General features: G+C 36.9%; 4 protein-coding genes across 11 annotated transcripts in view; 1 reads left to right on the forward strand and 3 right to left on the reverse strand.

Moving 5' to 3' along the window:
• The window catches only part of LOC107072524 (Arrowhead), a 25,997-nt gene extending 2,181 nt beyond the window's left edge, over nucleotides 1–23,816 (reverse strand). For 2 of the 5 annotated variants that reach the window (XM_015332526.2, XM_015332525.2), the window contains exons 1-4: nucleotides 23,429–23,816; nucleotides 23,273–23,348; nucleotides 3,221–3,516; nucleotides 99–316 (exon numbers count right to left, since the gene is read on the reverse strand). In XM_015332526.2, the coding sequence (XP_015188012.1) occupies nucleotides 99–316; nucleotides 3,221–3,516; nucleotides 23,273–23,348; nucleotides 23,429–23,499 (661 nt within the window). In that variant the 5' untranslated portion in view covers nucleotides 23,500–23,816. Of the gene's footprint in view, nucleotides 1–98; nucleotides 317–3,220; nucleotides 3,517–3,617; nucleotides 8,274–8,303; nucleotides 10,393–23,272; nucleotides 23,349–23,428 lie in introns of those variants that run through there. The other 3 variants (XM_089179756.1, XM_015332527.2, XM_089179755.1) reach the window with 3 other exon arrangements.
• Nucleotides 15,954–20,497, reverse strand: LOC107072523 (uncharacterized). Of its 2 annotated transcripts, XR_016178992.1 has the most exons (3): nucleotides 20,125–20,497; nucleotides 17,443–19,953; nucleotides 15,955–17,169 (listed from the first exon to the last, which is right to left on the reverse strand). XR_016178992.1 is itself a non-coding variant. In XM_015332523.2 (2 exons), the coding sequence occupies exons 1-2, from the start codon at nucleotides 20,371–20,373 to the stop codon at nucleotides 18,316–18,318; spliced, it is 1,887 nt and encodes a 628-aa protein (XP_015188009.2). In that variant the 5' UTR covers nucleotide 20,374; the 3' UTR covers nucleotides 15,954–18,315. The 2 variants fall into 2 exon arrangements, 1 of the variants encoding a protein (XP_015188009.2); XM_015332523.2 differs by having other exon boundaries at nucleotides 15,954–19,953; nucleotides 20,125–20,374.
• Nucleotides 20,698–25,767, forward strand: part of Ent3 (equilibrative nucleoside transporter 3) — a 7,861-nt gene continuing 2,791 nt past the window's right edge. The window contains exons 1-6 of one of the 2 annotated variants that reach the window (XM_089179751.1): nucleotides 20,698–20,838; nucleotides 20,985–21,140; nucleotides 24,838–25,040; nucleotides 25,132–25,286; nucleotides 25,368–25,496; nucleotides 25,628–25,702. In XM_089179751.1, the coding sequence (XP_089035877.1) occupies nucleotides 21,045–21,140; nucleotides 24,838–25,040; nucleotides 25,132–25,286; nucleotides 25,368–25,496; nucleotides 25,628–25,702 (658 nt within the window). In that variant the 5' untranslated portion in view covers nucleotides 20,698–20,838; nucleotides 20,985–21,044. Of the gene's footprint in view, nucleotides 20,866–20,984; nucleotides 21,141–24,837; nucleotides 25,041–25,131; nucleotides 25,287–25,367; nucleotides 25,497–25,627; nucleotides 25,703–25,767 lie in introns of both variants that reach the window. The other variant, XM_015332530.2, reaches the window with a different exon arrangement.
• Nucleotides 21,119–22,865, reverse strand: LOC107072525 (uncharacterized). Of its 2 annotated transcripts, XM_089179773.1 has the most exons (3): nucleotides 22,702–22,860; nucleotides 22,023–22,625; nucleotides 21,119–21,941 (listed from the first exon to the last, which is right to left on the reverse strand). In XM_089179773.1, the coding sequence occupies exons 2-3, from the start codon at nucleotides 22,210–22,212 to the stop codon at nucleotides 21,157–21,159; spliced, it is 975 nt and encodes a 324-aa protein (XP_089035899.1). In that variant the 5' UTR covers nucleotides 22,213–22,625; nucleotides 22,702–22,860; the 3' UTR covers nucleotides 21,119–21,156. The 2 variants fall into 2 exon arrangements, with proteins under 2 accessions (XP_089035899.1, XP_015188015.1); XM_015332529.2 differs by having other exon boundaries at nucleotides 22,023–22,865.

Below are 25,767 nucleotides of genomic sequence, written 5' to 3' on the forward strand. Positions count from 1 at the left end.
CTGCGAAGGTATTCATTAGTTTTGTTGCCTCGCTTAATTATCTCAAATAAACCATTTCAAGATATTCTATTGAAACTAGAATTTGCGAGCAGTCTCACCATCGGACGAAGTGTTGTTCCCTTCGATGACATCCAAATAGTGAGCTTTGCAGAGTAAACGTGCATCTAGGAGTGCGAATTGTTCCCCAGTTGACAATTGACGTGAACAGGCGTCGCAAGCGAAACAAGCTAAATGATAAACCCGTTCTCGGGCTCTTCTAACCCAATCACCTGCACCTACGCTTCGTCCACATTTCGCACATTTTGCTCCAAATGTTCTGAAAACATAGATATTTTTCAAAAACAATATCTTCACAAATGTGTATTAATGTTGTATTAAGCTGTCCGAAAAGTTCCTGCCAAAGATTTATCTACTGATTTATATACAGTCGATGTACCTATACTTATTTTTCATTTATTTATTAAGGATAATGCAATGCAATATTATTTTTAGTCGTATTCGTATTAAAGGGAATATATCCGGCATTGATAAATAAAGCGAATGAATTCGCAGCTGCATAGAAGGATTTAAAGAAAGAGAGAAGAAAAATATTGAAGAGAGTCGCGTGCTTGCTCGAATATATCCATTGCGATTTATCAGGGATCGTCGCATATACAAATCTTACGGCGCATGAACTTAAATCCATTATCGATGCACGCATTTATGTTCTAATCAATTTAATGCTCTTCCATTTATACTTTAACTTAGGTATATATCAAATGGTTCAAAGAGAAGCACAAAATGAGCGTAGTTTTGAACTTTGTTTTTTTTTCTTTTGTTGTATTTTCATTTGGTAGGATCCTTTTCTCGCATTAATTACCGATATACTCAAAGCAAAGTAGAAAGCGTAAGACAAGAGGGTGTATTGCTGTTAAATGAAAGCCGCTCGTAATCTGTTCTGAGCTTCTTCGTTGACAAAAAGAAGCAAATAAGAAGAAGGAAAGAAACGATTTCGCAGGTTCCTTTTGCTTCTCCAAGTTCCACTCTTGCGATTAGATAAGACCCTGTTTAGTTGGGTAGATAGGACTTTTTACTCTTACGACAAATAAAGAAAGTAAGTAGCCACGACCAATGTCCCGCGTGTTTCACGGTCATTTATTATCTCCTTTAGCACGTGAAAAGCGAACTCCTCTATAAGTGTATTCCTTATAACTCCTTCCAAGATTATTGCTTATAATTAATTCCCCTTTTTTTCTTCTTCTTCTTCTTCTTCTTCTTCTTCTTCTTCTTATTTTATTTTTTGAATGATCATTATTAAAGGAATATTCGTGATCTTTGAGAACAAGGAATAGAGTTTAGAACAATTAAAATTAAAAAAAGAATTTGCAAGAGTAGAAAAGTTTGTAGAAGCCGTAAATAAAATAAAATGAAGATAAAAGGTAGGGGGATTGGATGTAAACGGTAGCCATGTACCACCGGCAGGGACACGAGCATGGTACACGACACACGCACGTATAGCACGTAGGTATAGCACGTAGGTATAGCACGTAGGTATAGCATGTTGGTATAGCATGTTGGTATAGCACGTATAGAATGGCAACGCTAGATGAATGGCACTGGAGAATCTTTCCCCTCCTACTCCTTAACTCTTAACTCGATGTGTGTGCTTGGAGCGGTAATTAAACAACGACTAGCCAGCCATTAGCCCATTATCATATTCATGAACACGGAAAGTGCATCCCGATTCCTCGTCCGGTTTCGCCGGACTAACCGAACGCCCCCACGCTGGGATATCTTACGAGGCCACGCGACTACTCTGGTGGGCCTGACACCTCCTTCCTTCACAATATTCTAGAGTATTATTTTCTCTTATGGAGTACGTATAGTTTTGGATGATTTATAAGGAAGAGAAATCCCTTGTCGACGACTGGTGGTGTACGGGTGGTACGGGGGTCGTGGATCTCTCGTCGACCGGGTCGCCAGTATAGTAAGGCACCATTACGAGGCGAAAAGCACGAGTCAAAAAATTACGCGGCAAATTCCTCGGGACCTCCCGCATGTTCTTTCCTTCCCTTAAATCGTGCCCATTTCTTGGATAAGAAATCGGATGTAAGACGCGTTAATTATTCTCCCTATACTGTTATTTTTTCTCTTCCTTTGGTCGATTTTCCTGTTTGATAATGCCGACAGCGATATCGAGCTTACGGCGATCGGATATCACGATACTTGACTTTGGTGGGCTGGTGGGCTGGTGAGCCAGCCAGGTGACTGTGCCAACTGATTGACAGTTGGATAAACACGTTGGGAAGTCTTTGCTCGTAGGATCGTCTGTCTATACAATCGATGAGTCATTTCGAACTCTTCCAAGAGAAAAAGAGATACGTCCATACACCGAGGCTACTAGCGGGATCATCTCCTGTAACGAACATTTCTATGCCAAAGTTCATCACTGCTTATATAAGCAAACGTTTCTTCTAATATTTTCTTTCCACTGAAATTTGGACAACATTGAACGCCAGAAATTACGTAAAATATATAATATAAGTAACCAAATGTGTGTGTGTGTGGACTGCTGTTTTATCTTCGACAAGAGATGCGCGCGTTAGGTATATATTCGATGAAACATTTCATAGTCAGCACACACAACACACACAGACACACACACAGAGAGAGACACATATCACACGTTTCTGTCAGGTAGAACACTAAATCGAGAAAAGCCAAGAGATATCTCGTATATGAATCGAAAGTTGGGTTCGATAACGGTGCCAATTACAACGTTGTGTTCTCTTTCGATTTATGTCCTCCACAAAATACTCCCTTTTATTGGTCAACGAAGATCCTGAGATTCGACTTAACTGCGTTTGCTTAATGAGCGGCACATATTATAGCTCTAACACTACGTATACGTTCTCAAGTAATAGGTGTGTATTGGTTAAACCCTGTATCTGTATCTGTATCATCGAAAGGACAAGCGATACTCGATTCTCAAACGTTTCGCATTCTACAAGGTTGCCGGACTAACCGGTCTATCGTTTCTCCTCCTCCTCCTCCTCCTTGTTTAGATTAAAAGTAAGAAGATCGCGCTGGCACCCAATAATTTTCATTCAAGTGATTTTCATGCTCAAGTTATGCAAAATTTGGATAGGGATGAAAAAAGTACTTTTGGATATAGGAAGAAAGTAGTACTTTTATTAGAGAAGATTTAATAAAAGAAAAAAAGAAGAATAAAATGACTTACAAAGCGTAGTCGTGCCTGCAGTAGAGTCGCATGCCCCTTAAGAAACAAGAGTGTTGATCGTGCAACGGTCTGGCACAAGCACAACACCTAAGACACCTCGAGTGCCATGTACGGCCGCCAACGCACAAAATAGTTCGTTCTCGGACGCGTTCGCCGCATCCACCGCACTCCATTACACCAGGGGACATGTCCGATCCGATGAGGCCACCGGTGCTTTCCGTCGGGCCCAGACTCGGACCCAGACTCGGACCTGTACCTTCGCACACGCCATCGCCGTTTATATCCTCAACTTCCGTCTATAAATAAGCAACATTGCATGTTTTTTTATTTCTTTTCATCCAAATCTACATTTTTAAGACAATATTTTTACTACAATCGCCAACACAAAAATACAAACCTCCGTCTGCTCTCTCTCTCTCTCTCTCTCTCTCTCGTACAAATTCTATCGTATTGTCCCATCCTATATAATAAACGCAGACACGATTGGTAAAATTCAACGTGTGTCACGAAACCATGAAGGATGGAACTTTGATGGATGCGAGCGACTCTTTCATACACAGGTTTTCTGACAATACCAATTTCGTTCTAGGACGTTAAGCATATTTTTGATCGGTTAACCACGCCGACAAAAATCAACTATTTTTTTGTCATCAGGAAGAAGGATTACAATCGGTATTCCATCTTCATTTTTATTTCGTCAGAATTTCACTCGGGTTACTTTTGTTATCTTTTAATCATTATTTTGTAATATTCACAAACTAGCCTCTATTTGTCATGATCTTCTTCTATAGGTTTACGTTGAACAAATTGTTTTTATTAAAACCATAGTTACCATATGCGAGAGAAATGGCAGAGTAGTTTTCCTAAAGTCGATCTCACGAGTGACGAGGATCCCCACTCCTAAATTTGGCCCGAAAAATCACGCCCCTCTTGACAGGTCTGTCGCACGCTCGGAACCAACTTTACGAGTGTGGAATCATCCAATGCATTACAAATGGCTAGGAGACGAAACCACGCTCCGTTCCAATGTAAGTACTGATACAAACATAATACTCGTAGGGAAGCTGCTAACGCGTGTATCACATTACAATGACATTATGTAACTTTACACACACACACCCTTGTGGAACTGTGACGTTCGGTTAACCAGCAACCATAACCAACCAAATGTTCGCACGTCGAACCGGCTGCAGTTTTACCACCCGTCGTTGCTCGATACTCCTTGACTATTGGTTCAGATAATAGAACCTCCACAAACAGATGTGTTTTTCAGCTATGATCCAAAGAAACGTTACATTCCGAAACCTTTTTGACGAGAGAATCATTTTTTACATTTACATCACATTACATTTTATCATTATTTTCCGATAAAATAATAAGAAGAAGTATTGTATTAATATATATTTCTTTTTCCATGTATTCTCATTCGATTAGAACGAATTGACAATGGTGTAATAGGGTATAATAAATATCGACAATTGCACTTGCCACTTGGAGTTGTGAGTTTGAAATAACTCTCTAGTAGCGCACCCACGCTAGCTTCCAAAGACTCGGCTTTTGGAGAGTTATAGACGACAATAATGACCCCTAGGATCGTAAAACGGAGGATTAGACGTCTTTTCATTATCCGTCTAATCTACTCTTTATCAGATATGAAATATGTGCCTTCGCTAAGAGGAATCAAGCTTAAGTCTTATTGCCAAATATTTTTGCTTCTTCATAGATCTTTGCTGTTCCATGTCGAACGAAACGACATGCTATACCTATAACTTATAGATACTTCAAATATACCATCTCGATTTTTCTAATAAAAAGTAAGATTATTTTTAAATTTATGTTAGTAACTAACTAAATCATTGGACTATACAAAAAGTGTATAATAATACGTGTTGTATTGGTAGAAGTAGCTTCTTTTCTTTTTCTCTTCTTTTTCTTTTCTAGCTGTTCGGTTTGCGGGAAAATAAGTATCGTTTACAATGGGAATCGTGTCGCGAACCCAAAATGACAGAGAACTCGGAGAATCATAGGACAGACCTGGGCCCTTCGTTAGAACCCCTGTTAAAGACCCCCCGTTGATCGGATTTCAGCTTTGAAAGTCATATCCACTAAGGCCCCTCTCTTTCTTACCCTATTGGAAAAAGGGGACTGAAAGCCACTCGAAAGAGAAAAATGGTGGTTCATGATCATTTTGTATAAAAGCGCGTAAGAAAGAAGTCGAATGTGTGGCGAATATGTGTTTCAAACTAGAATTTGTTGTACCTGGGAAAGTAGGATTTATCCGATTATGATATCAAAATGTATACGCACAAATACTATATAGGTATGTCATGTTAAGATTTGATTGACATTCCAACGTTAAATTCATAAATAAATTTCAACTTTGTATTTATCTTTTAGTAGCGGATTAGTAAAATACATTGCTATCTAGTTTTCTTCTCTCACTCCTCTCTACTTCACTTTGATTCGAAAGAAAGGAAGAAAAAAAAAAAAAAAACACAAAAGACAAAAAATATCGCTGGACTTCCTGGTGCGAAAAAGAGCGACTCTCCGTTTCTTTTTGCGTATCTGAGGCGAGTCCAGGTGACAAGTTGACAAAGTGGTCCGCTACGGGTATCCTTGCAGAGTTCTTGCAGCTAAAACGAGGATACTAATATAAGAGTGTATATGTGAGAGAGAGGGAGACGGTGAAAATAATACTTGTAAACTTTTTGTATCTCTCGAGAAGGGCACGAGCTTCTTCGTGCCTTCTTCGTAGAAAAGATAGGTTCCTATGGTGATACTCCGCAGGTATATCTATGGTGTTTCACCTTCTTCTTTTTCTTCGCTTCTTTTAGCTTGTTCTACCTTTGAGGGGAGAAAGACAGAAAATGTGTAAAACGGCCAGCCACTCGAAATCCATTTAAATCATCATCCGATTTCTACTTTTGAGCATCTACAATGTCAGCGGTCTCGTTCTTCTCTTCTTTTATTGTGAACATTTGGGGGGGAGAGAGAGAGAGAGAGAGAGAGAGAGAGAGAGAGAGAGAGAGAATGGGAGAGAAACTGCTGCTGCTGCCGTTGCCGTTGCCGTTGCCGTTGCCGTTGCCGTTGCCGTTGCCTCTTGGAATAAGCGAGAAAGAGAAAGATAGCAAGTTCTCTTCTTCTTTATATAGTCCTATTGAGGATCCATTTGACGATTAACTCGGACTACGTATTAACCACGCGACCAAAAGCGATGAACGATCTTTGCTAGAGGAACGAATGAGCCGTAACAATACTGTGTACCAAATGCTTTATCCTGCTCCTCTTTCTATCTTTCCTTCTCATTTTCCTTTTCCCTTCCTATTCCTATACTCTTTTCTTCCGATAGTTTAAGTTTACACGCCCCACGAATTTGTAAGCCCTCGAATTCGAGGTGATACTTTGATTTTGGATTTGTATAGGAACCTTTCTAATGTCATTTGCTCATGAAAACTGGTATAGCGCCTTTCTTCGTCCTATTTATAGTTTATTGTTGAAAACTCTACATCTTGATCATTAGAGAAATTAGCACCAAAATAATATATTTTTCTTGTTGTTTTTTTTTTTTTTTTGATTCAAACGAGCCAATATAAAAGGTGTTACGCGACGTATTACTTGTTATTTTAAGCTATTTTATTTGATTTGTCTCCGATCCACAAGAAGCACTTTGTCATCGACGTAGCAAAATTCCCACTCGTGTGGCTTAGAGAAATAAAATCGTTCTACCAATTAGCATAACCGCATTGGCCTGGCACAAACGCGCATCCTCTCGTCTTGCCCATTATTAATTCATCGTCGCAGTGCAGTTTCGAAGGAAAAAAGAAGGGAAAAAGAATCCAAAGAAATAGAGTCATTTACATATTTTTCACATGGCTTTGTCCCCGATCCTACGTTTTATTATCATTTTATAACACCGTAAAAGTCAACGTTTTCTACGAATTCTGAAAGGAATACGACGTGTTGACGATCCAAATGACGACATTCATTTTTTTCCCCCGATCGTTCCAATTTGAATGTCAACATTATCGGTCAGTTTTATAACTTAATAGTTGTATAAAAAAAAAAAAAAAAAAAAATGCAAAAACATACGCGGTCCATGTTTATTTAATAATTGAATATAAATATAAGTTTAGTTGAAATCTCTCTCGTACTAAAAAGAAATAAATGTTAGAATAAGCATAGTTCATAGCGAGGAGAAGACGCGTTGCTTGGTTACACATTCGTACGTACTCGCATAAGATATTTGAAAGCTAATCCTATAGAAAGGATTGTATAGGAAAGCGCGACAAGCTAAAAACCGCGAAGCCGTTATAACTTCGGATAAGGCTGATGTCCAGTCGCCATTTTGCGCTTTACGTTGAGAATTTACGTCGAGAATTTACGTGGAGAATTTACGTGGAGAATTTACGTGGAGAATTTACGTGGAGAATTTACGTGGAGAAAATTTACTGGACCACACACGTCGTTATACTACGTAGCTGCGACGGAACTTTAGCCCACACCTTCTCGTGTGGGTTGTGGAACTGTCTCATGGGGAACAGGGTGAACGACGAAAGATGAACGCTAGTATATATGTATATAGATATCTGTTAAACCGGATGCAATGCACCAACACCACCAACTTCATTTATATTGTCAACGAAATAACACTTTTAGAACCACAAACACCTAATAATCTAATAACCATAATGATTAAATATTCAAGATAAGATAAGAGTTAATGCGTAATAACCAAAAGTCACAAGTAATGCAAGTCACAAATTATCTTCATAATCTAAATCATTTTCAATCTTTCTCCTAGGAGTGTAAAACGAAACATCTCTTGTAAGCTTCCCACCTATTGTAATGTTCGTATAAAAATATTTGATAATACGCCACGTGTATATATATATCCAAAATGACAACAAGTCAATCCTACGATGAAGCAATAATTGCGTACACTGTAAATTTCCTAAAATTAACCAAGATGGAAATTGGAATGTGTTGAAAGATCCGATTTGACATAATATGAGCGTAGCTATAGGCGTAGCTATAGGCGTAGCTATAGGCGTAGGTATAAACATATTATAAATGAAGAGCGTACCTTCATAGTTGTATTTTCTGATTAGACTGGTCAATGAACCTTAAAAGGACACCGTACAATGACACCGTACAATGACACCGTACAATGACACTGTACAACAACACCGTACAACTATAAAATAGTGAAAATCACAAAATAAAATACTGGCGACGGGCCATTTTTGAGATCGCGATATCGCGAAAAGTGACACTGACAAATCGAAAATAGTCGCTTGGCGCGCGCACACAGAACCTTTGCGCGAAACGCAACTCTACTCGTCTCCAACGAGTTGAGTTTCACCGAGAGTCGACTAGAGAACCGAAGGAGGAGGAACCACGGAGGCGTGCCATCTTTTTCATCTCCGTTCAATTTAGACGGCGCTACGATACTTGCCACTGATTGGCCCTTTTAAACCACGCCTATTCGACTTTGTGTGCCGACAGAGGTGCCGACAGCAGTGCCGCCACGCGGTCGCCAAAAATCCAAGCGTGCGTTCTGGCGTGCGCTCTGGCGTGCGCTCTGGCGTGCGCACGACTCTCTCTCTCTCTCTCTCTCTCACGGATTACCTTTAAAAATTACTTTCTTCCTTTGCTCAATTCAAATGTGTATTATCAAATTTGACTATTTTTTTCTTTTATTTCTAATACCTACTATATAATAGTAGTAGAATAGTTGGAATTTCTAGGAATTCATTTTATTTTGTTATTTAATAAATGAATATTTATGAAATTTCTTTCTTTTATTTTTGTCTGTGTTGGTCATTATTATTTAATGTCAACGTTAAATTAAATGAATAGAAGTAGTCGTCGTCCGTTAAGAAAATATAATATATGAAAGGAAAAAGAGAAGTAAGGTGACGATAGTAGTAAAGTTCGAAATTGATTAATTGGAGTCGCCTTGGTTGCGTAGAGGGCAAAAGAAAGCTTAACATAAAAAGAGAAAAAACAGGTTGGCAAGCAACTCGTTCGTTTTTTCGTTCCTTCTCTCGCTCGTCTTTTCATAGACTCATCCCGCGGCATATCCCGCGACTTCTCGCATGCATATAATCGTGCATATATGTATAGGTAACATAATAAATAAGAATACAAGGCTGCCTACAGGTACGGGTCTCGGATCCCGCCTTATATATATTTGAACTGCTACGGTGCGTCATTAAAATTATTTATGAGGAAATAAGAAACCAAAAGGGTTCCGAGTCCTCCACCTACCAATGACTTTTGCGACGACGACGACGACGACGAGTAGAAGCAAAATAATACACAAAATAAGAACAAAAAATAAAGCTCAATTCTCATGTGAAGTTCTTTTTATCCTCGCAATACGTTTCTGCACTAGGTCACTGGATTCATTTTTAAAGGGAAAACTTGAAATTAGTTTTTAAGTAGCTATTTGGAGAATAGGATAAATAGATAAATTAGATACTGTAGGAGTATCTCTCGGAAAATGTGAACAGAAAAATTGACGATACTTTTAATCGCATTTTAGCCTGTCCAAAATAAAAGTTGGTCACAGCACAGCTACAGACAACAGATGCCGGATGGATTAAAAACTAAAGGTGAAAGTTATGATCTCTTTTGTAATAAAACAATAGCTTCCTGCTTAAGCTGCAAATCCGACGGATAAAGATGATTTAAATAATCGAAGCAAAAGCTACGTATTTACTTGTACATTATAAAACAGGGATAGACAAAAATGAGGTCTTAGAAAGGAACTACGGAGCGAGTGTACGTGTGCTTCGCAAAGATGAAGAGGTAACGCTGTAGGAGGTGAGAAATAAAAATAAAAAGCCTGGGGAATTCTCAGCTGGGGGTCATCCTTGACGGAAGGTTTTGGAAGAGTAGTATATCGTTTGACCACCTGGCCGAGCATAGTTCTACCTTGTAAACGAGCACTTTCTCTTTCCTCTGCTACGATAATAAACATAACCAACACCCCAACTGCCATCCTTTTTCTTTTCTATTCTATTTGATAGAGATTAATTAATCGGTTAATTATCAAATTATCTTTTCTCTCGTAGAGTTGTTCTTTCGACAAAATATTATTTCGTGTAGCTTATTATCGCGCGTAATTCCAGTAGCCTTTGAGTTAATTTGTCGAAGGAAAAAAAGAAAAAGAAAAAAGAAAAAAGAAAAAAGGAAATGTTCATCTCGTTGAAGTTTGTAGCGATTAGTACCCCGCTGATATCGAGGGTGCCAGGACTAAAGTGGCGCTCCCCTTTATAAGGTCCGAATCGAGAAGGAAGATGGAAGAGACAAGTGTTACAGAACCGAGCGATTATCGTTCAATACAATAGAGCGATTCGATCGATTCTCTTATCTCGGTGAGAAGAGGCTTCTCCTATTTCTAACTCGCACGTGAGATCTGCATACTCCAATGTCAAATCCTCCAACGACAAGAACTTTATTCTTTTTATCTTAATTCAAGTTACAATTTGTAGGATCCTAGGATTTTGTCCTTCAACATAGGGGCAAGATGATTTTGATAATAATGAAGTTGAGTATAAATACCAAGGCGTGAAAAGTTCTCTGGGTGGAGGTGTAACGAATACGTGGATACGGAGACAAATCGATCGTTAGCACGTTGTTGCTCGCGCACATCGAAGCTGCTAAACCATACGCGCGAGCCCGGAGAGTAACGATTATTTACTTCGAAACATTTATATGGTATTTCCACGTGCGTCTATTATCAGCCGCGAAGGAACCCATGATAAATGCCCCGCATGAAAAATCGATTTTATTGTCGGTAGAGAGAGAGAGAGAGAAAGGAACGAAGGAACGAAGGAACGAACGAACGAAGGAACGAACATTCCACCCGTCTGTCCATCCACTCGTCCACCCGTCCACCCGTCCACCCGTCCACCCGTCCACCCGTCCACCGACGTCCATCCATCGCACATTGGAAGAACACGTTTGTTGGCAAGAGTGAACGTTTCGACACGCACACACTCTTTCTCTCTTGTCGGTGGTGGATAACGTGCGGTGGTCCGAGCGGGTGATGGATACGCCTACTTTTGATATTTCGGTGATCAATAACGCTTCTCGATGCCATTCGCGCCGAAGGAAGATCCATTATTCAGGCGCAGTTGCTGGTGAATATATAATTTACCACGTCATACCACGGCATCGAGACCAGCTAAATAGAGAAGGATAAAAAGAAGACGAAAAAGAAGACGAAAAAGAAGACGAAAAAAAAGACGAAAAAGAAGACGAGAATGAACGAGAAGATGAGATAGATGGACAACAAGACGAACAAAAAAGAAAAAAACTACTTTCGTGATATTCGAATTTATTTAAAAGAAACATTACTAATCCTTTTAAACATATTGATTCATTCCCTTTGAGTTTCTCATTTCAACGCCTTTTTTTCTTTCCTTTGCGAAAGAAAAATGACTTGACAATATGAACAAACTTTCGCGATAAAGTGCAAGAAGAATAGACAAGAAAAATATTATAAAACTGTCATAATTGATATTGGCTGACTAATACTTGCTTAACATATCGTCGACCTATTAGCATGTTTCACGTATCACCATTTTTCTAATTTCTATAAGAAAGATTTCCAAAGGTTTTAATTAAATTTCTTAAATAGAATTCACTTATAAATCTGAAATATTGACAAAGCTAGTTTAGAAATTAGAAATTCTGATGTCTTCTAATTCAAATGCGGCTTTTGGGCTGAAAGGCAGGCATTCGAAATAATGAAATTGAATTTATCCAATTTCAGCCGTATCGTTCCTTTTCTATACGACATTTTTCATTTCTTACAAATCGAAAGTTTTGACAAAACCGGTGTTTTATAATGAAATATTTTATAATCGATTGCGGAAGATGAAAGGAAAATGTCTTTATTGGAAAATCTATCAATCTCATAAAGAAGAAAGCATATAAATTTGCTATTATTTTCTTAGGGAAATAAATAAATTGAAATCCTAGGTTTCTATAGACAATAAAAAAGAAAAAAATAGAGAAAAAATCTTCTACGACCATAAAACAGTCCACCGAGGTGGCCTTGTCCCGATCCGAGATTTACGCGTATTAAAAAGGAATTACAATATTAATAAGGCTCTTTTTAATGGGCCAATCGTCTCGATTTGGAGAGAGCTCCAAACCGTCCGCCCTCGGCGCAGGTTCTTTTCGCCTTGGAACTCGTTACGATTTTAAAAGAGACAGAGAGAAGGAAACCTGCAAGCCTATGGACTCTGCAGCCGTAAATATCGAAGAAAATATCCTTTATCGTTATTCACACGAGCTATTGCCCAAACGAAACGATATATCATTTTAAAACCGAATCGATACGCGATAACTTGGAAAGCAGCGGAATAAACACACGACTAACCACTACTATTACCTAATGTATCTATTCATTTTTTCAACATATATTTTTGTTTTAGTTTATTATAAATATTGTAAGTAGCTACTTACTTAATATAGCAAGTTGACTCGAGTGCATAAAAGAGAGAGAGAGGAAGAAAGGAAGAAAGGAAGAAGAAGGCAAACGACCAAGGATCGCAGTATTTCATATTTAACGCGAAATCGTAACTCGCCGCGGTTGCCGTTTATAGTTGCTTCCTTTTTTCGATTTGTAATTTATAGCGGTTCCGTTCGCTGCCGGTCGTCCGAACGAACCCGAAGGAATACCTTTTTCAAATACGTTACAACTTGTATTTGTGTGTGTGTGTGTGTGTGTGTGTGTGTGTGTGCGTGTAGGTTCGCAGGGACACAAGTAGATTTAATAGTTATACGTTAAAACCTGATGAGAGTCGTTTAATAAAGTTGCCTGGACGAAAATTTACGTCGATGAAATTTCCAAGTCGAGCAACAAATATTTCATTTATTATTTTTTACTTTACAAAGGATAAGTTTGAAGCTTTAATTGGCTTTACAAATATTTATATGCAATGATGTGCACAAGAAAATAGTCTTGGGTAGAAAATAAGGTTTTTAAAGTCGAGTTACCGTTTGGAAAGTAAGTTTTGAAAGTTGAGTTGATATCGAGAAGGAAAAGGTTAGGAAGATAATTCGAGGGTAGAAATAGAAAGAGGCGTGCAGGTTGATTGGATTAACACTTAGCTCCGTGATTGCCGCTTGTAAGTCCTTTGCCATTTCGTTTGGGAGCACCCTCCTTGTTGGTGGTGGTGGTGGTGGTGGTGCCAGACTTTTCGAAACTTTACACCGTATTCTAAGGGAGAACATTTGCTATGGCAAAAAGGAAATTCCTCGAGGAAAAAGAAACTGGCAATGGCGGAATGCCACGGATGGCGTTTATAATCGCAACCACCAGCACAGTCAGCCGTCGGCCGACGACGAGGTGCTCTCGTAATCAACGATGCAAACGATCTACGGCAAGTAATAAAAATGGAGAGGGGTATCTATAATGGCGACGCTATCTTTCTTTCTTCCTCTCTTTTGCTTTTTGCTCGTAAACGTTATACCCCTTGATGAAATACGCACTAATATAACGGACCTGAGTGAAAACGCTGCTACGAGATTTTATACTTATGTTAGTAAGCATGTTGACAAGTGGAAAAAACTTCAAAGAGAACTCATTCCTTGGTAAGTACGTTATTACATGGTAACGAGTAAAACGTTACTCCCTTACGATCGACTGACTGACTCACTGCTAATGATAATTGCAGTATTCAACATCACCAACTTTGCTATATCGTTATTTTGCTTATATCGTCCTTTCATAAGCGTTTTACTTGGAAATTCTTTCGCCAAATATTACTGTCAATATTATTATCGAGTATTTTACCAAAATATAACGAAAACAATAATGTCGTTGACAAGATCAATCGATAAATTTCAAACTTACTAATCTACTATTTAAACGTAATCAAAAGTATGAAATTTTGGCAAGAAGAAAAAAAAAAGAAAAGAAAAAAGAAAGGATTGAACAGTTTGGAACTCTCATCCGTTCTCGCTTTCTCTTTCCTTTTATCATCTCCTCCGAAGTCCGTTCATAGTTCATATATCAAACGCTTAGGAAAGGCGGCGACACATAAATACCGTGCGCGCGGTATATAAAAGGCAAAGGGAGAGAGAGAGAGAATATGTGCCGCACGTTGGCAGGCAGTAGATAAAATATATTAACCCCCCTTGGTTAGGATATACCCTAAGAACCGAGACCACTGCCAGTACAACGATCTATGCGCACGATTATAACGTGGTCGGATTTCATGATTTTTCGGCGACACCGTAGAAAAAAAGACAGATGCTAACATAAAAAGCTAAAACTAAAACAATTACACGATCAAACGGTAGAAAAAATAAGATTTTGCATAAAAGTTAAGTTCTCTTATGAATAAAAATAATCCGATATTAATGTGGTCAGATCGAAATAGGCGGCATTCCTTAGGATTGTCCTTATGGTTCACTATATTCCCTATAATCCCGCGAGATGCGACTTAAAGTGTGCCGCTTGCCATAAGTCATTCGTTTGGAAAAAAAAAAGAAAGAAAAAAGGACTTTCTGTCCTGTTATCTCTTTTTATTTTGTATATTTTTGTCCAGATTTTACTTTTGAACGGATCCAAAAGAAAAGAAAATAGCAGAGGGTCGTTAAGAGAAAACTATAATACCCTGGGGGGCCTAATCGAACGATCGTTTGTATCGTTTGTATCGTTTGTATCGTTTGTATCGTTTGCAAAGATAACTCGAGCAAACGTCTGCCGAGTACCATTATAAGGGCGACAATGAAGTTGTAGGCTCGATAGTTGTAAAGGGAGGGAATTTGGTGATCGGATTATCTTATAAACTATCCTAGAAATTATCCTAGAAACTCCGTGAACAAGGAAATGTGTATCCTTACAGTAAGTTGGCGTAACCTTCGCGTTCGATCACAACTATGCCAAAAGGGATTCGACATAAGGCATTGTTAACATCCCAAAGGGATAAACCGGGATTAAATGCTGTTAGTTTGGAAGAGACTGTTGCCACTTGGCCATGCCATATTTAGGTTTTCGATAGCATACCCATACTAACTGTAACTAGTTCAATTTCCTTTGTCGACATATTGTAAGCCGCGAGCGTCATGTCAAAATGTAAAATTGAGAATCCTCTCTTTGTATCTTTTTTTGCTTCTTTGGAGGATAACAAGACTACGAAGACTATCAAAAAGCTCTGGAGAATATCGGCGGTGGCGTCGTCGTCATCGTCGTTGTCGTTGTCGTTGTCGTTGCCGTTGTCGAAGTGCAGATCACCAATTTTGCCCAAGGCGGCAATTAAAACCGTTTGTCGTTTCATCGCCGAAGATAAATTCATAAGTAAGGCCCGTGTATACTCGTCGCTATCGGGCGACTTACATACATACATACAAACATACGTATATAAAATAAAAAAAAGAAAGAGAGAAAGAGAAAGAGAGACAAGTAAAAACGGACTCGGTGAGCAGAACACGTGATTTACATATTCCTTAGACCGGTATATACTCTCTTAAGAATCACTATAAATATGCCGAAGGTGGTTTAATATGCGGTAGCCCTTTAATTTATAACAACTTATTAAATAAAAGCCCAGGGCCATTTACGCGCACCGTGTAAGACAGCGATCCCGGACGATAAATAAAACGGATCGCTGGAGTTAGTCCAGCTAACTCTCTCTCTCTCTCTCTCTCTCTCTCTCTCTCTGTTAAATCTCTCCTTTATCGATTGCACATACTTCGAATATATACTACAGGACGCCATTTTGTTTGAGATCGATCGTATTACAGATTGATGGATCATTTGTATTGATTTGCACGATACGTTTAAATGGAACTACCCAATAATTTCGTAATTTATATTAAAAAATAAAATAGGTATCTAGAGCACGTCTTCTACATTAACAAGTTAGATCAATCATTGGAGCATATAAATTGTAAAATAATGGAACAGTCGAAATCGTGAGAACGTTGAAAATGTTGTCGCTTCGTCGGGTAATCGTTCATTGCCTGCGGCCATAGAAAAGCATTTAGTCCACCCCAGGATTCTTTATCCTGGCGCGTGGCTGCATCCTTTAATAGACCAATAGCATTCCGCTTGGTGAAGCAACGGAACGTGCCGACCGGGTCTATCTATTATTTATTCTTTCTTTTTCCCTCATCGGGAGTCATCCAAGAGACGACGACGACGACGACGACGAGGACGATCTTACCGATCGAATGCACGCACGCCTTAGTCTAGCACGCCTTCATTACTTTTTTCAAATACTGTGTAAATAAGGTTAGAAGAAAATAATGAAATTAGGTGTGATTAGTAGATTAGATGAAGGTATTTGATCACGCACGAAAGGAGTGAGAAAGCGTTGCAACAAGCGTATCATCCACGTACGCGCGAGCCAATTAAGGGCTTGAGAAGGGATGTTCAAATGTGTGCGTAAATGCCCTCAGGTTTTAGGCCCCGTTCAAACTATCGAAATTAATCCTCGCGTAATTCCCTCGAGAACTCGCTGACAATGCGATGAACCTACATGAGATAGTTATCTCTTATTTTCTTCATACGTTTCTTTAATATTATTTAATATTCATACATTTAAAGTCATCAATATTTCGTTGCCATTTATTAAGTGCATTCAATAAATCCACCAATCGAACTTTGTTCGTCGAAATTCAAGTTGGTTCAATCGAAATAATTGAATATTAATATAAAATAAGTTTTATTTTGAAAAATGTAAGATTTAAGACGATTCCCCACACACGTGGAAATGAATCGGTTTAACATCCCCTCAACGAGCATACAACTTACGTACATAAACGCACGTGCGCGTTTCACCTTGCGTAAACGCATGGACGTTCCAGAGTTGCGCCCTCTGACCTTCTTTAACACCCTTCTGACGCACGTGTCGACGGCACACAGAATGTGGGCGTCAACTCACGTTCTCTATACGCCCACACATCGAAAGGGAAGGTAACTGTTATGTAGAAATCATTTTAACTTGGTGCATATGTGTGTAGGAGTTTGTGTGTCGTCTGCTGCTGCTTGGTGTATATGTGTAAAAACCACCTCTATTTATGTGAGTGAATATAACATATTATTGTGGGTGAAAGTGTATTTATTTCAGTGAAAGTATATACGTGCAAGTCAAATGGTATGTGTGTGGAAAAAAAAAAAAAAAAAAAATATATATATATATATATATGTGTGTGTTCTCTGGATAAAACGAACATAAAGTGACAACCCTTACCGAGTGACGCGACTGGCTCCCTCTGTTAGGGTTGCACAATCGCGCCCTGATTGATAATTTATACGGTGCGTGCAGGTTATTTGATTATCTGTCCCCAGCTGGGCTCCTATCCACCCCATCTTTTTTTTTTCCTATCTCTATCTTTACCTTTTTCTTTTTCTTTTTCTTTTTCTTGATTTGTTCTTTTTAGTCTTGTTTCTAACATTTCCAAAGGAATACATAGCATTCAATTTTCTGCCATAATTATCGTTGGATCATTGAAAATGATTGACAATTGAAGAAATCATTTCTGATGTGTACTGCATTTTATTTTGTTCATAATTTAGATAGTATGTAATAAAAATAAATCTCTAATTACAATGATTATCCATCATTTTTGTTTTGCTTTTGATATTTGAGTCGATCAATGAAAGGACAAAAAAGGGAGATGTGTAAATTAGTGTACCCAAATATGGATGATAGGAGAAGCCGAATGTTGGGTTACCTCAAAAGAAGAAGCAGAATGATACCAATTATGTCATCAACGTAGCGTACGGAACCCTCTTTTCTGTTACGTTGCTGTCACAGCATAGTCTTCACCCGCATGTTAACCCCTGCCTGCTCTCTTTCACCACCCTCGTGTGTTTCATGCTACATAATATACGGAACGTTCTCGACACAGGCAGGTCAGGGGAGATTCTTCATGTGGGTGAGTGTGCTACATTTTCTATCTCCCTTTTCTATCTTTTTCTTCGGAAACGTTTTGATTATTATTTTATAGTTTAACCCTTTGTATTGTCTAAAAACATAGGGAATCATCCCTATCTCGGGGTCATCACGAGCGGTAACGATGTTTCATTAGATTTTATCAATGATCTTCAAATAATACTCGATTTAATTTTCATGCAAATATTTCGAATACATGCCACTTCTCAAAGAATAAGCTTTCGAATAAGGTTTTGAATGAATTTGATTGGAAGATTTTGTTTCCCCTTTAGAATCTTTTTCAAGTATCGTAACTGCTATATCGACTATCTCCTGAGATTCGTTAGTGAATTTTTTCGATGGTTCGCGCAAAGCACATTTCTCAAATTGTTGTCTCCTTTTCTCTTTAACATCATTTGCTATCTTGAAAACTTTCGACTCAACGTCCATTTTTCTTTGACGAGATTCTTCCAATTTTCTACCAAACCAATTCAATCTCGTGTCATTATTATCATCTCCCGTGCAATCCGATTTGTCAAGCAAAATAATAGCAGTAGACGTTGATTCGTCTATTTTATTTTCGTTAAATCGATCGGTTTCTGTAACTACCGATCTCGATCTCAATCTTGATCTTGATCTATTGCAATCTTTGAAATAATTCAAATTTTTCATTCGAGAAATGGCGATAGGTATTCTCGATTTGATCGATTTTTCACTTTTACACGATTCTTTATTCACCTTGGGTGTTTCTAATTGATCAGATTGATTGTTTTTCGCGTTTTTCGCATTTTTCGAATTGTGATCGTCGTTATCGGTAGTTTTTGAATTCGCCAATTTTTCGGATTTTCTCAAACTCGAGGCTAGAAAAATGGCACCAATTTTCTCTAAATCTTTTCTTTCAATGTTTCCTTCTTTTCTAGTCGATCTTGCTAAAGAATTTCCCGAAACTCGATTTCTATTGTCCGATCTTTTAATGAAATTGTTTATCGATCTATTCAAAGTATCGGAATTATCGTCGAAAGATAATGCCATCATGTTTTTGTCTTTTTCAATGTCTTCTACACGTCGAGAAGACGAACCAGCGCTATGAGAAACAACTTTAGCTCTTGAATTATCATTATTAACAAATTCAATATCCTTCGCTTGCTTTTCTTCGAGTTTCGATGTCGTATTCGATTTATTCCAACTTTTATTACGATGTTTGGATTTATCAAAATCAGCACTTTTTGAAATCGTCTTTTTATTATTCGTTTGACGATTGACACGCTGCTGATGAAGATTTTCTGTCAATTCCTTTTCCTTACTTTCCTCTTTCGTACTGAACTTCTTACTTTTTCCTTTATTCATATTTTCTTCAAAAATACCAAACATAACGGAATTATTGGAAAGACTATCATCTTTATCTATTGCACGGTCGATCATTTTTCTTTTTACCCTGTTAAAATCTTTCAAATTGTTTTGCCGACTTGTCTTTGCGTTATCTCTGACATCATTGGAAACTATTTTAGATTTATTTTCTTGTTGCTTTTGTGCTGGACGAAATTCTTTTCGAATTTTGTCGTTCGGTTCCGTGTTCATTGAATAATTATGAACATTAGGAAATATGTAATCAGGATCGACTGGATCGATATCATTTGCTAAATTTCTTTGATCTCTTAATAGATTATTTTCAAAATCAGCAATATTTCGTTTCCATTGATCTATTTTTTCATTAGCCTCTGAATTGATCATTTTGAATCTTTCCTTCGTACCTTCTTTTGTTTTGACTTTTCTTAAAAACGCTTTGTCTTTGGATAATACATTACTTTTTGTACTGTTCCTTTTTTCCTGTTTAATATATAATATGTATTATGTACAGTTACATACAATATTACAACAAGTTACAATCAACATATCAACAAAATCATTGCACTTGAATAAACTTAAATAGATGAAAATGTTCTCTTAAAATGATATTTGATTAGTGAAAATGAATAATCTATTTGAATTTATACAAACTCTATTTGTTTCTTGTTTCTCATCGAATGCCTTTTGCAAAGACAAAGTCGTTTCACGACAAAGAGTTTTCTTCAGATACGACTGATCTTCATTATTTTTTTCTTCAATGGAAGACGACGGAGATATGGCATCACATCCAGTATCTGATAATTCTATTATCTTTCCTACATCTTGATAAACATTCATAGGAAACATTGGATGAGTATTTTCGACGAAGAAAACCAATGGATTTTCCGAAATTTCGTTCATTTTGATTTTGACTTTTGTCTATTCCTTCGTGTTCTTTAAACAGATTAATTTTGTTAACAGAAAATGTTTCTTATTACGGAGCCATGATTTGTATAATAAAAGTATTATTGTTAAATTTATTGAATGATTTTGTGTAGAAAGGTTTTTCCGAATGATTACAAATTTCAAGTATTTCTTCGATACGAATTTACTTCAGACCGTAAATATGAACACGATTCACTTTTTTATTGTCCATATTATTTTAATACTTATTTCTGCCACTAGGGCGGCATGACGATCAGTGTAGTAATCCTATTGACGTGACAGAAAACCGTTGACCATTGTCTCAGCCATTGTGTATTTGTAAAAGAAAACAATACATACATGTGGTTTACTTTTATTTCATTTTTATATAGGTCATGTTTATGTTAATGGCCATAGCGTGATGGCCGTGCTGAAAACCCTAGTTCTCGTCTGATCTCTAAAGTAAAGTAGTACCATTACTGGGCACGGGTGGGTACACCGTGTGCCATTAACACATTATTAACACATTAACACATTAATCACCGAGTGGGTGGATTGTGTAAGTAGCGCTCAGTGGTTGTGTTGTTATGTTGCCGGTCGGTCCCAAGTCCCTGGATAAAGGATGAAGATGAAAGGTGTTACTCTCTGTGCTCGCCTGGCGAGTCGCAATGAAGAAACAGCCATTGATGCCTATTTGGAGGAAAGAAGGAAGAAGAAGAAGAAGAAGAAGAAGAAGAAAATATAAATTATTATCCATGGATCTGGTATATTTATATGAAACTACATATTTTCGGCAAAGTCGATATACGAATTTTGTGACGTTTGTGAAGATGTAGGTGAAGGCGTCTGTACGTTAGATGATAACGGACTTTGAGTTTGTGGATACGTAGAGGTAGCAGTTTGCGTATGAGTAGTAGTGAATCTATTTGCATTGGATTGACTACTTTGTCTAAAGCCTTGCATCAATTGGCATTGATTGCTTAATGGTGGAAAATTTAACGGGTGAACCAAACATGTCGAGGGTGTAGATGTAGAAGGGCGAAAGCTTAGACTGAATCTAGCTTTCTTAAATACCTTTAATAGTTCACATTTAACATCAAACTTAATATCGTCTGGTATCTTTTTTAATTCAGCTACTAACGACAACGCAAATAAAGTGTCTTCGTCCTTTTCCATAGTTTCTTGACAACGTTCTCTTATTAACTTTTCAGCAACATTTACAAACATTTGATTCTCCTCCGACAGTTTCGTATCTTCTTCCAAAACTTGTTTCATATCCGACGACGATGTACTTTTCTTATTACGAGAACCTGATTTAATAGAAGCTTCCGTATCTCTTCTTTGCTCTTCTGTTTCTTTTTTAATAGGCACAGTCAACATTTGTGAACAATTGTCAACATTTTCTATTACCGATATCGGCTTTACAACAGTTTGTAAAAAACTCAATTGATTATAATACCTATAGCGTTTTCGATTAGCTGGAGCTCCCTTCTCCTTTTTTATTTTTAATAATTCTCTAGAATAACAGTCTCGCAAACTTTTCCACTTTCTCTGAAAGCGTAAGGCTGCAAAAATACAAATAATCATAAACAAGAGAACAGTATAAATATAGAGAAAGTTGATAATGTTGTAGTTGATAATGTTACCAATATTATTTCTCTCAGAGCTAGACGTTCTTTCAAATTGAGGATAAAATTTGGTAATAACTTCTTCCCAAGCGTACTTCTTAGCAGCTTTCTTGTTATAATCGTCGCTCGATAATTCCCAAATAGCTGGACGTGCTTCAATTTGTGAAATAAATTCTTCAATGTTTATATTATTGATAATATCTTCCATGTTTTTGTGAAAATATGATGGTATATTAGCGCGCGCCACATTAGACGCCACATTAGACGCCGCCACACTAGACCACTTTGCCAAAGCAACTCGGTGGCGCCACAAAGAGTAACAAATAATGGCACACAACGAATAATAAATCTTGCATAAATCCAATTATTATTATTATTATTATTATTATTATTATTATTATTATTATTATTAACCGTTTTAATCGAATCGTGTTGTTGAGCTGAAATGCTATGCTCAATGAAAATGCCAGCACATTTCGTTCTTATTTAGAGAAAGCGTGATCGCAGTGTTTACGAATCAACAAACAAAATAACCTCTAGCAAACTTGAGCCACGTATAGAGAGAAGTGGCGCCGCATTAGTGGTGCCGCATTAGTGGCGCCGCTGGCAAGCAGATGGCGTCTAAACAAGACATTTTCCATTTGTAACGTTAACTTCAAATAGGAATTTTATAATATGTCTAATATTGTTGACCTACATAATTCTAATTCTTATCGAAAGTATATCCACGTGATTAATAAGAAAATGTTCATTCAAAATGACGACATTCATCAAAAATATTTGTTAATTTTTCATTTGATTGATTTAATATGATGATATTAATTTATTAACTTTGTTGACCAAGAACATTGGTCATTCTATTATATCTTCGATTCTTCTTCTTCTTCTTCTTCCAACACCAATGTTTTTACAAGTTTCAACTTCCTATTGTCTAAACTAGAATCATTTGACAGCTCGCAGTTTAGTGCATCATCCACAACTCCAACGTTAATTATTATATATTTGTCGAAGTGTTTTATTCCATACAATTTACTAGAATAATGAAGACTTTGCTCCGTTTCATTGAAACGTTTTCCTAAATATCTAACACACGTTGACAACATTTCATTTTCTGATTTAGACTCGTTTAACTCCAAACTTTCAGGATAGTTTGAAAATACAGATGGAACTGCATTGTACTTTAATCGTCTTATATACGGATACAAAGCTGTACTAGGACGATGCAAAAAATCCTGCGGCTTAAAATGCTCACTACAAATTCTACTTGCCTTAGAAGGCTTCCAATCTTTTCTACGAATCGCTGTTAACCATGCTTCGAGTCTATGCTTATCCTTCAATGGAAAACTACAAAATATACAAGAAATGCTATTGAGGTTAGTTCACTAAAAGTCCAATAATACTATTAGGTAGTAGATTATACTTACGTAAAAAATTGAATGTTTTTCTCTTTAGAAAATCTATTCCTACAACCATGTACACTACAAGACGTAGGCATTTCAAATAACAAGGAAAACTTTGACAAATATTTTCTTTTTATTCAATTCTTGCATCAATTGTAATCAGATTGAGGTTTCGTTTTGCCTTTGGCGAAACTTAAAATGGCGACTTTTCAATGATAATTACTGATGGATCGTGAAGTGATATGTGAAGAATCAGGAAGAATAGTGTTTCACTATTAATAATATAACACTTTGTGATTATATATTGTTATGAAAGCAAACTTATAATAGCACGTGCTATCTGTACAACGCCACAGTCGAGAGTGAAAGGGGGGACTACCGACTAAGCGAAAGAGACCGCTCGCAAAGACTTGTAACTACTTTTAGCTACTAATAGATGGTACCACTGGCACTATGCACAAAATTCTTTTGATATTTCATATATACATAATAAATATATAATTATTTTTATAATATTAAATATTTATATATCATATAAAAAATGATTAATGTTACATTTGACTGTAAAATATGTGTTGCCATCTAACGGTAATAACTATTAATTTATCTTACCGACTGGGGATATATTTATCGCCATCTACCTTTAATAACTATTACTTTATTTTACCGATCGGTAAAGTGATTTTTTATATCAATTGAAACTTATCCTAATATAATGCATTTGCCATTTGTTTTCTTCATTTGTGATAACTAACTGTAAATACAAATTTCATCGTTATCAATGTGAAAAATGAAAAGAACGAACATTATATAATACATACATAATTGTCCTTGATTAATAAATACAAATTAGGCTATATGTCGGAATAATGAAAGTTACAAAATGATTATTTTGACACGTACTTTTTACCGGTAATAGAAAAAAGTTGATATTTTCAATTAAAAAGAACATGACTAAGAGAGGGAGAGGGAGAGGGAGAGAGAGAGAGAGAGAGAGAGAGGGTAAGGAAAAATAAGGAAGATAAAAGGTTTGCGCGCGCAGAAATCAATGAGACGAATTTCAAAGCATGCGCTCTTTTAATATTCCGGCAAGATACAAAGTGTCTGCATAAAGTGTTTGAGAAGAAATAAATAACGCGTTAATGAAGTGCTATTAACCGATCAGTGAAAAGCGTACATGGTGCACCTTTCTTCCTCCTTTCTCTCTCTCTCTCTCTCTCTCTCTCTCTCTCACTTTCTGTTTTCCTAATCCTTAAACAAACCCGAAATAAATTGAAATAAATTGAAATAAATTACAAGTGTCCGATCCATGATAAGGCATGGATCAATAAAAAAAAATAGAAAATAGAGTAAAAAAAGTAAAAAAAAAAAAAATCTATCCAGGATAATCACGATTGTCTGTTAATTTTGATCATTTGAAATCTATCGATTAGGTATTAATCCTAAGTGCGATAAAAATCAACAAAATGGACGAAAATCTCAGTCGTGGATATGTGCAATTAGGAAAAGCAAGAGGGATGAATGAATTTAAATTCTCTAATGGATTCACGCATCTTTCACCGCCGGTTGACAAATGCAATTTCATCTATATGGCCTTGATACTTGGCGGCATAGGTTTCTTATTACCCTATAACAGGTAAAACCTTTCAGTACTGAATAGTATCATTATAAACCTTATAATAATAAGATATATTTTCTATTACTATTCTCTATTTTGATGATTACAGCTTTATAATCGCTGTGGATTACTTTCAAACAAGATACCCCGGCACAACGGTAATATTCGACATGTCAGTCGTTTATATTACAATGGCCTTTTTTGCAGTATTTGCTAATAATATTTTAGTTGAAACATTGTCCCTGAACATGCGAATTACTTTTGGTAAGAAAGAAAAATGCATAAAGTTATTCAATTGAGATAGAATAAATTTGATCGTCATTTTGATCGCAATTACTTTCCTAGGCTACTTGGTCTCGTTCGTTACATTAAATTTTGTTGTTATATGCGAAATTTGGTGGGAATTATTTGGTACTGGTACTTCTTACAATATCAACTTAATAGCTGTTGCTATTGTCTCACTTGGATGTACAGGTATATTTTAACATCGAGTTGTAACATCGAGTTGTAACATCGAGTTTTGTCTTTGCTATTGAAAATCATTGTGACAACTTGTCTTATTATTAAACTTATTATTCAAATGATCTTTTAATTTTATTTAACAGTTCAACAATCGAGCTTTTATGGATATACTTCGATGCTTCCTAGTCGTTATACTCAAGCTGTTATGACCGGAGAGAGTAAGTATTTCATTAGAAAATAAGAAGAAGAAAACGAACTATATGAATATGAACAATATGAATAT

Source organism: Polistes dominula, unplaced genomic scaffold (assembly GCF_049000335.1).
Source record: "Polistes dominula isolate Pdom_NZ unplaced genomic scaffold, Pdom_raw_medaka contig_27, whole genome shotgun sequence".
Lineage (NCBI taxonomy): Eukaryota > Metazoa > Arthropoda > Insecta > Hymenoptera > Vespidae > Polistes > Polistes dominula.

Bases quoted from the DNA above. Each gene is read 5' to 3' on its own strand.
- LOC107072525 (XM_015332529.2), bottom strand. From the start codon at position 22,212: ATGGAAGATATTATCAATAATATAAACATTGAAGAATTTATTTCACAA. The intron at 21,942-22,022 runs GTAACATTATCA...GTATTTTTGCAG, and splicing joins CTCTGAGAGAAATAATATTG to CCTTACGCTTTCAGAGAAAG.
- LOC107072523 (XM_015332523.2), bottom strand. From the start codon at position 20,373: ATGAACGAAATTTCGGAAAATCCATTGGTTTTCTTCGTCGAAAATACT. The intron at 19,954-20,124 runs GTTTGTATAAAT...TATATTAAACAG, and splicing joins AGAAACAAGAAACAAATAGA to GAAAAAAGGAACAGTACAAA.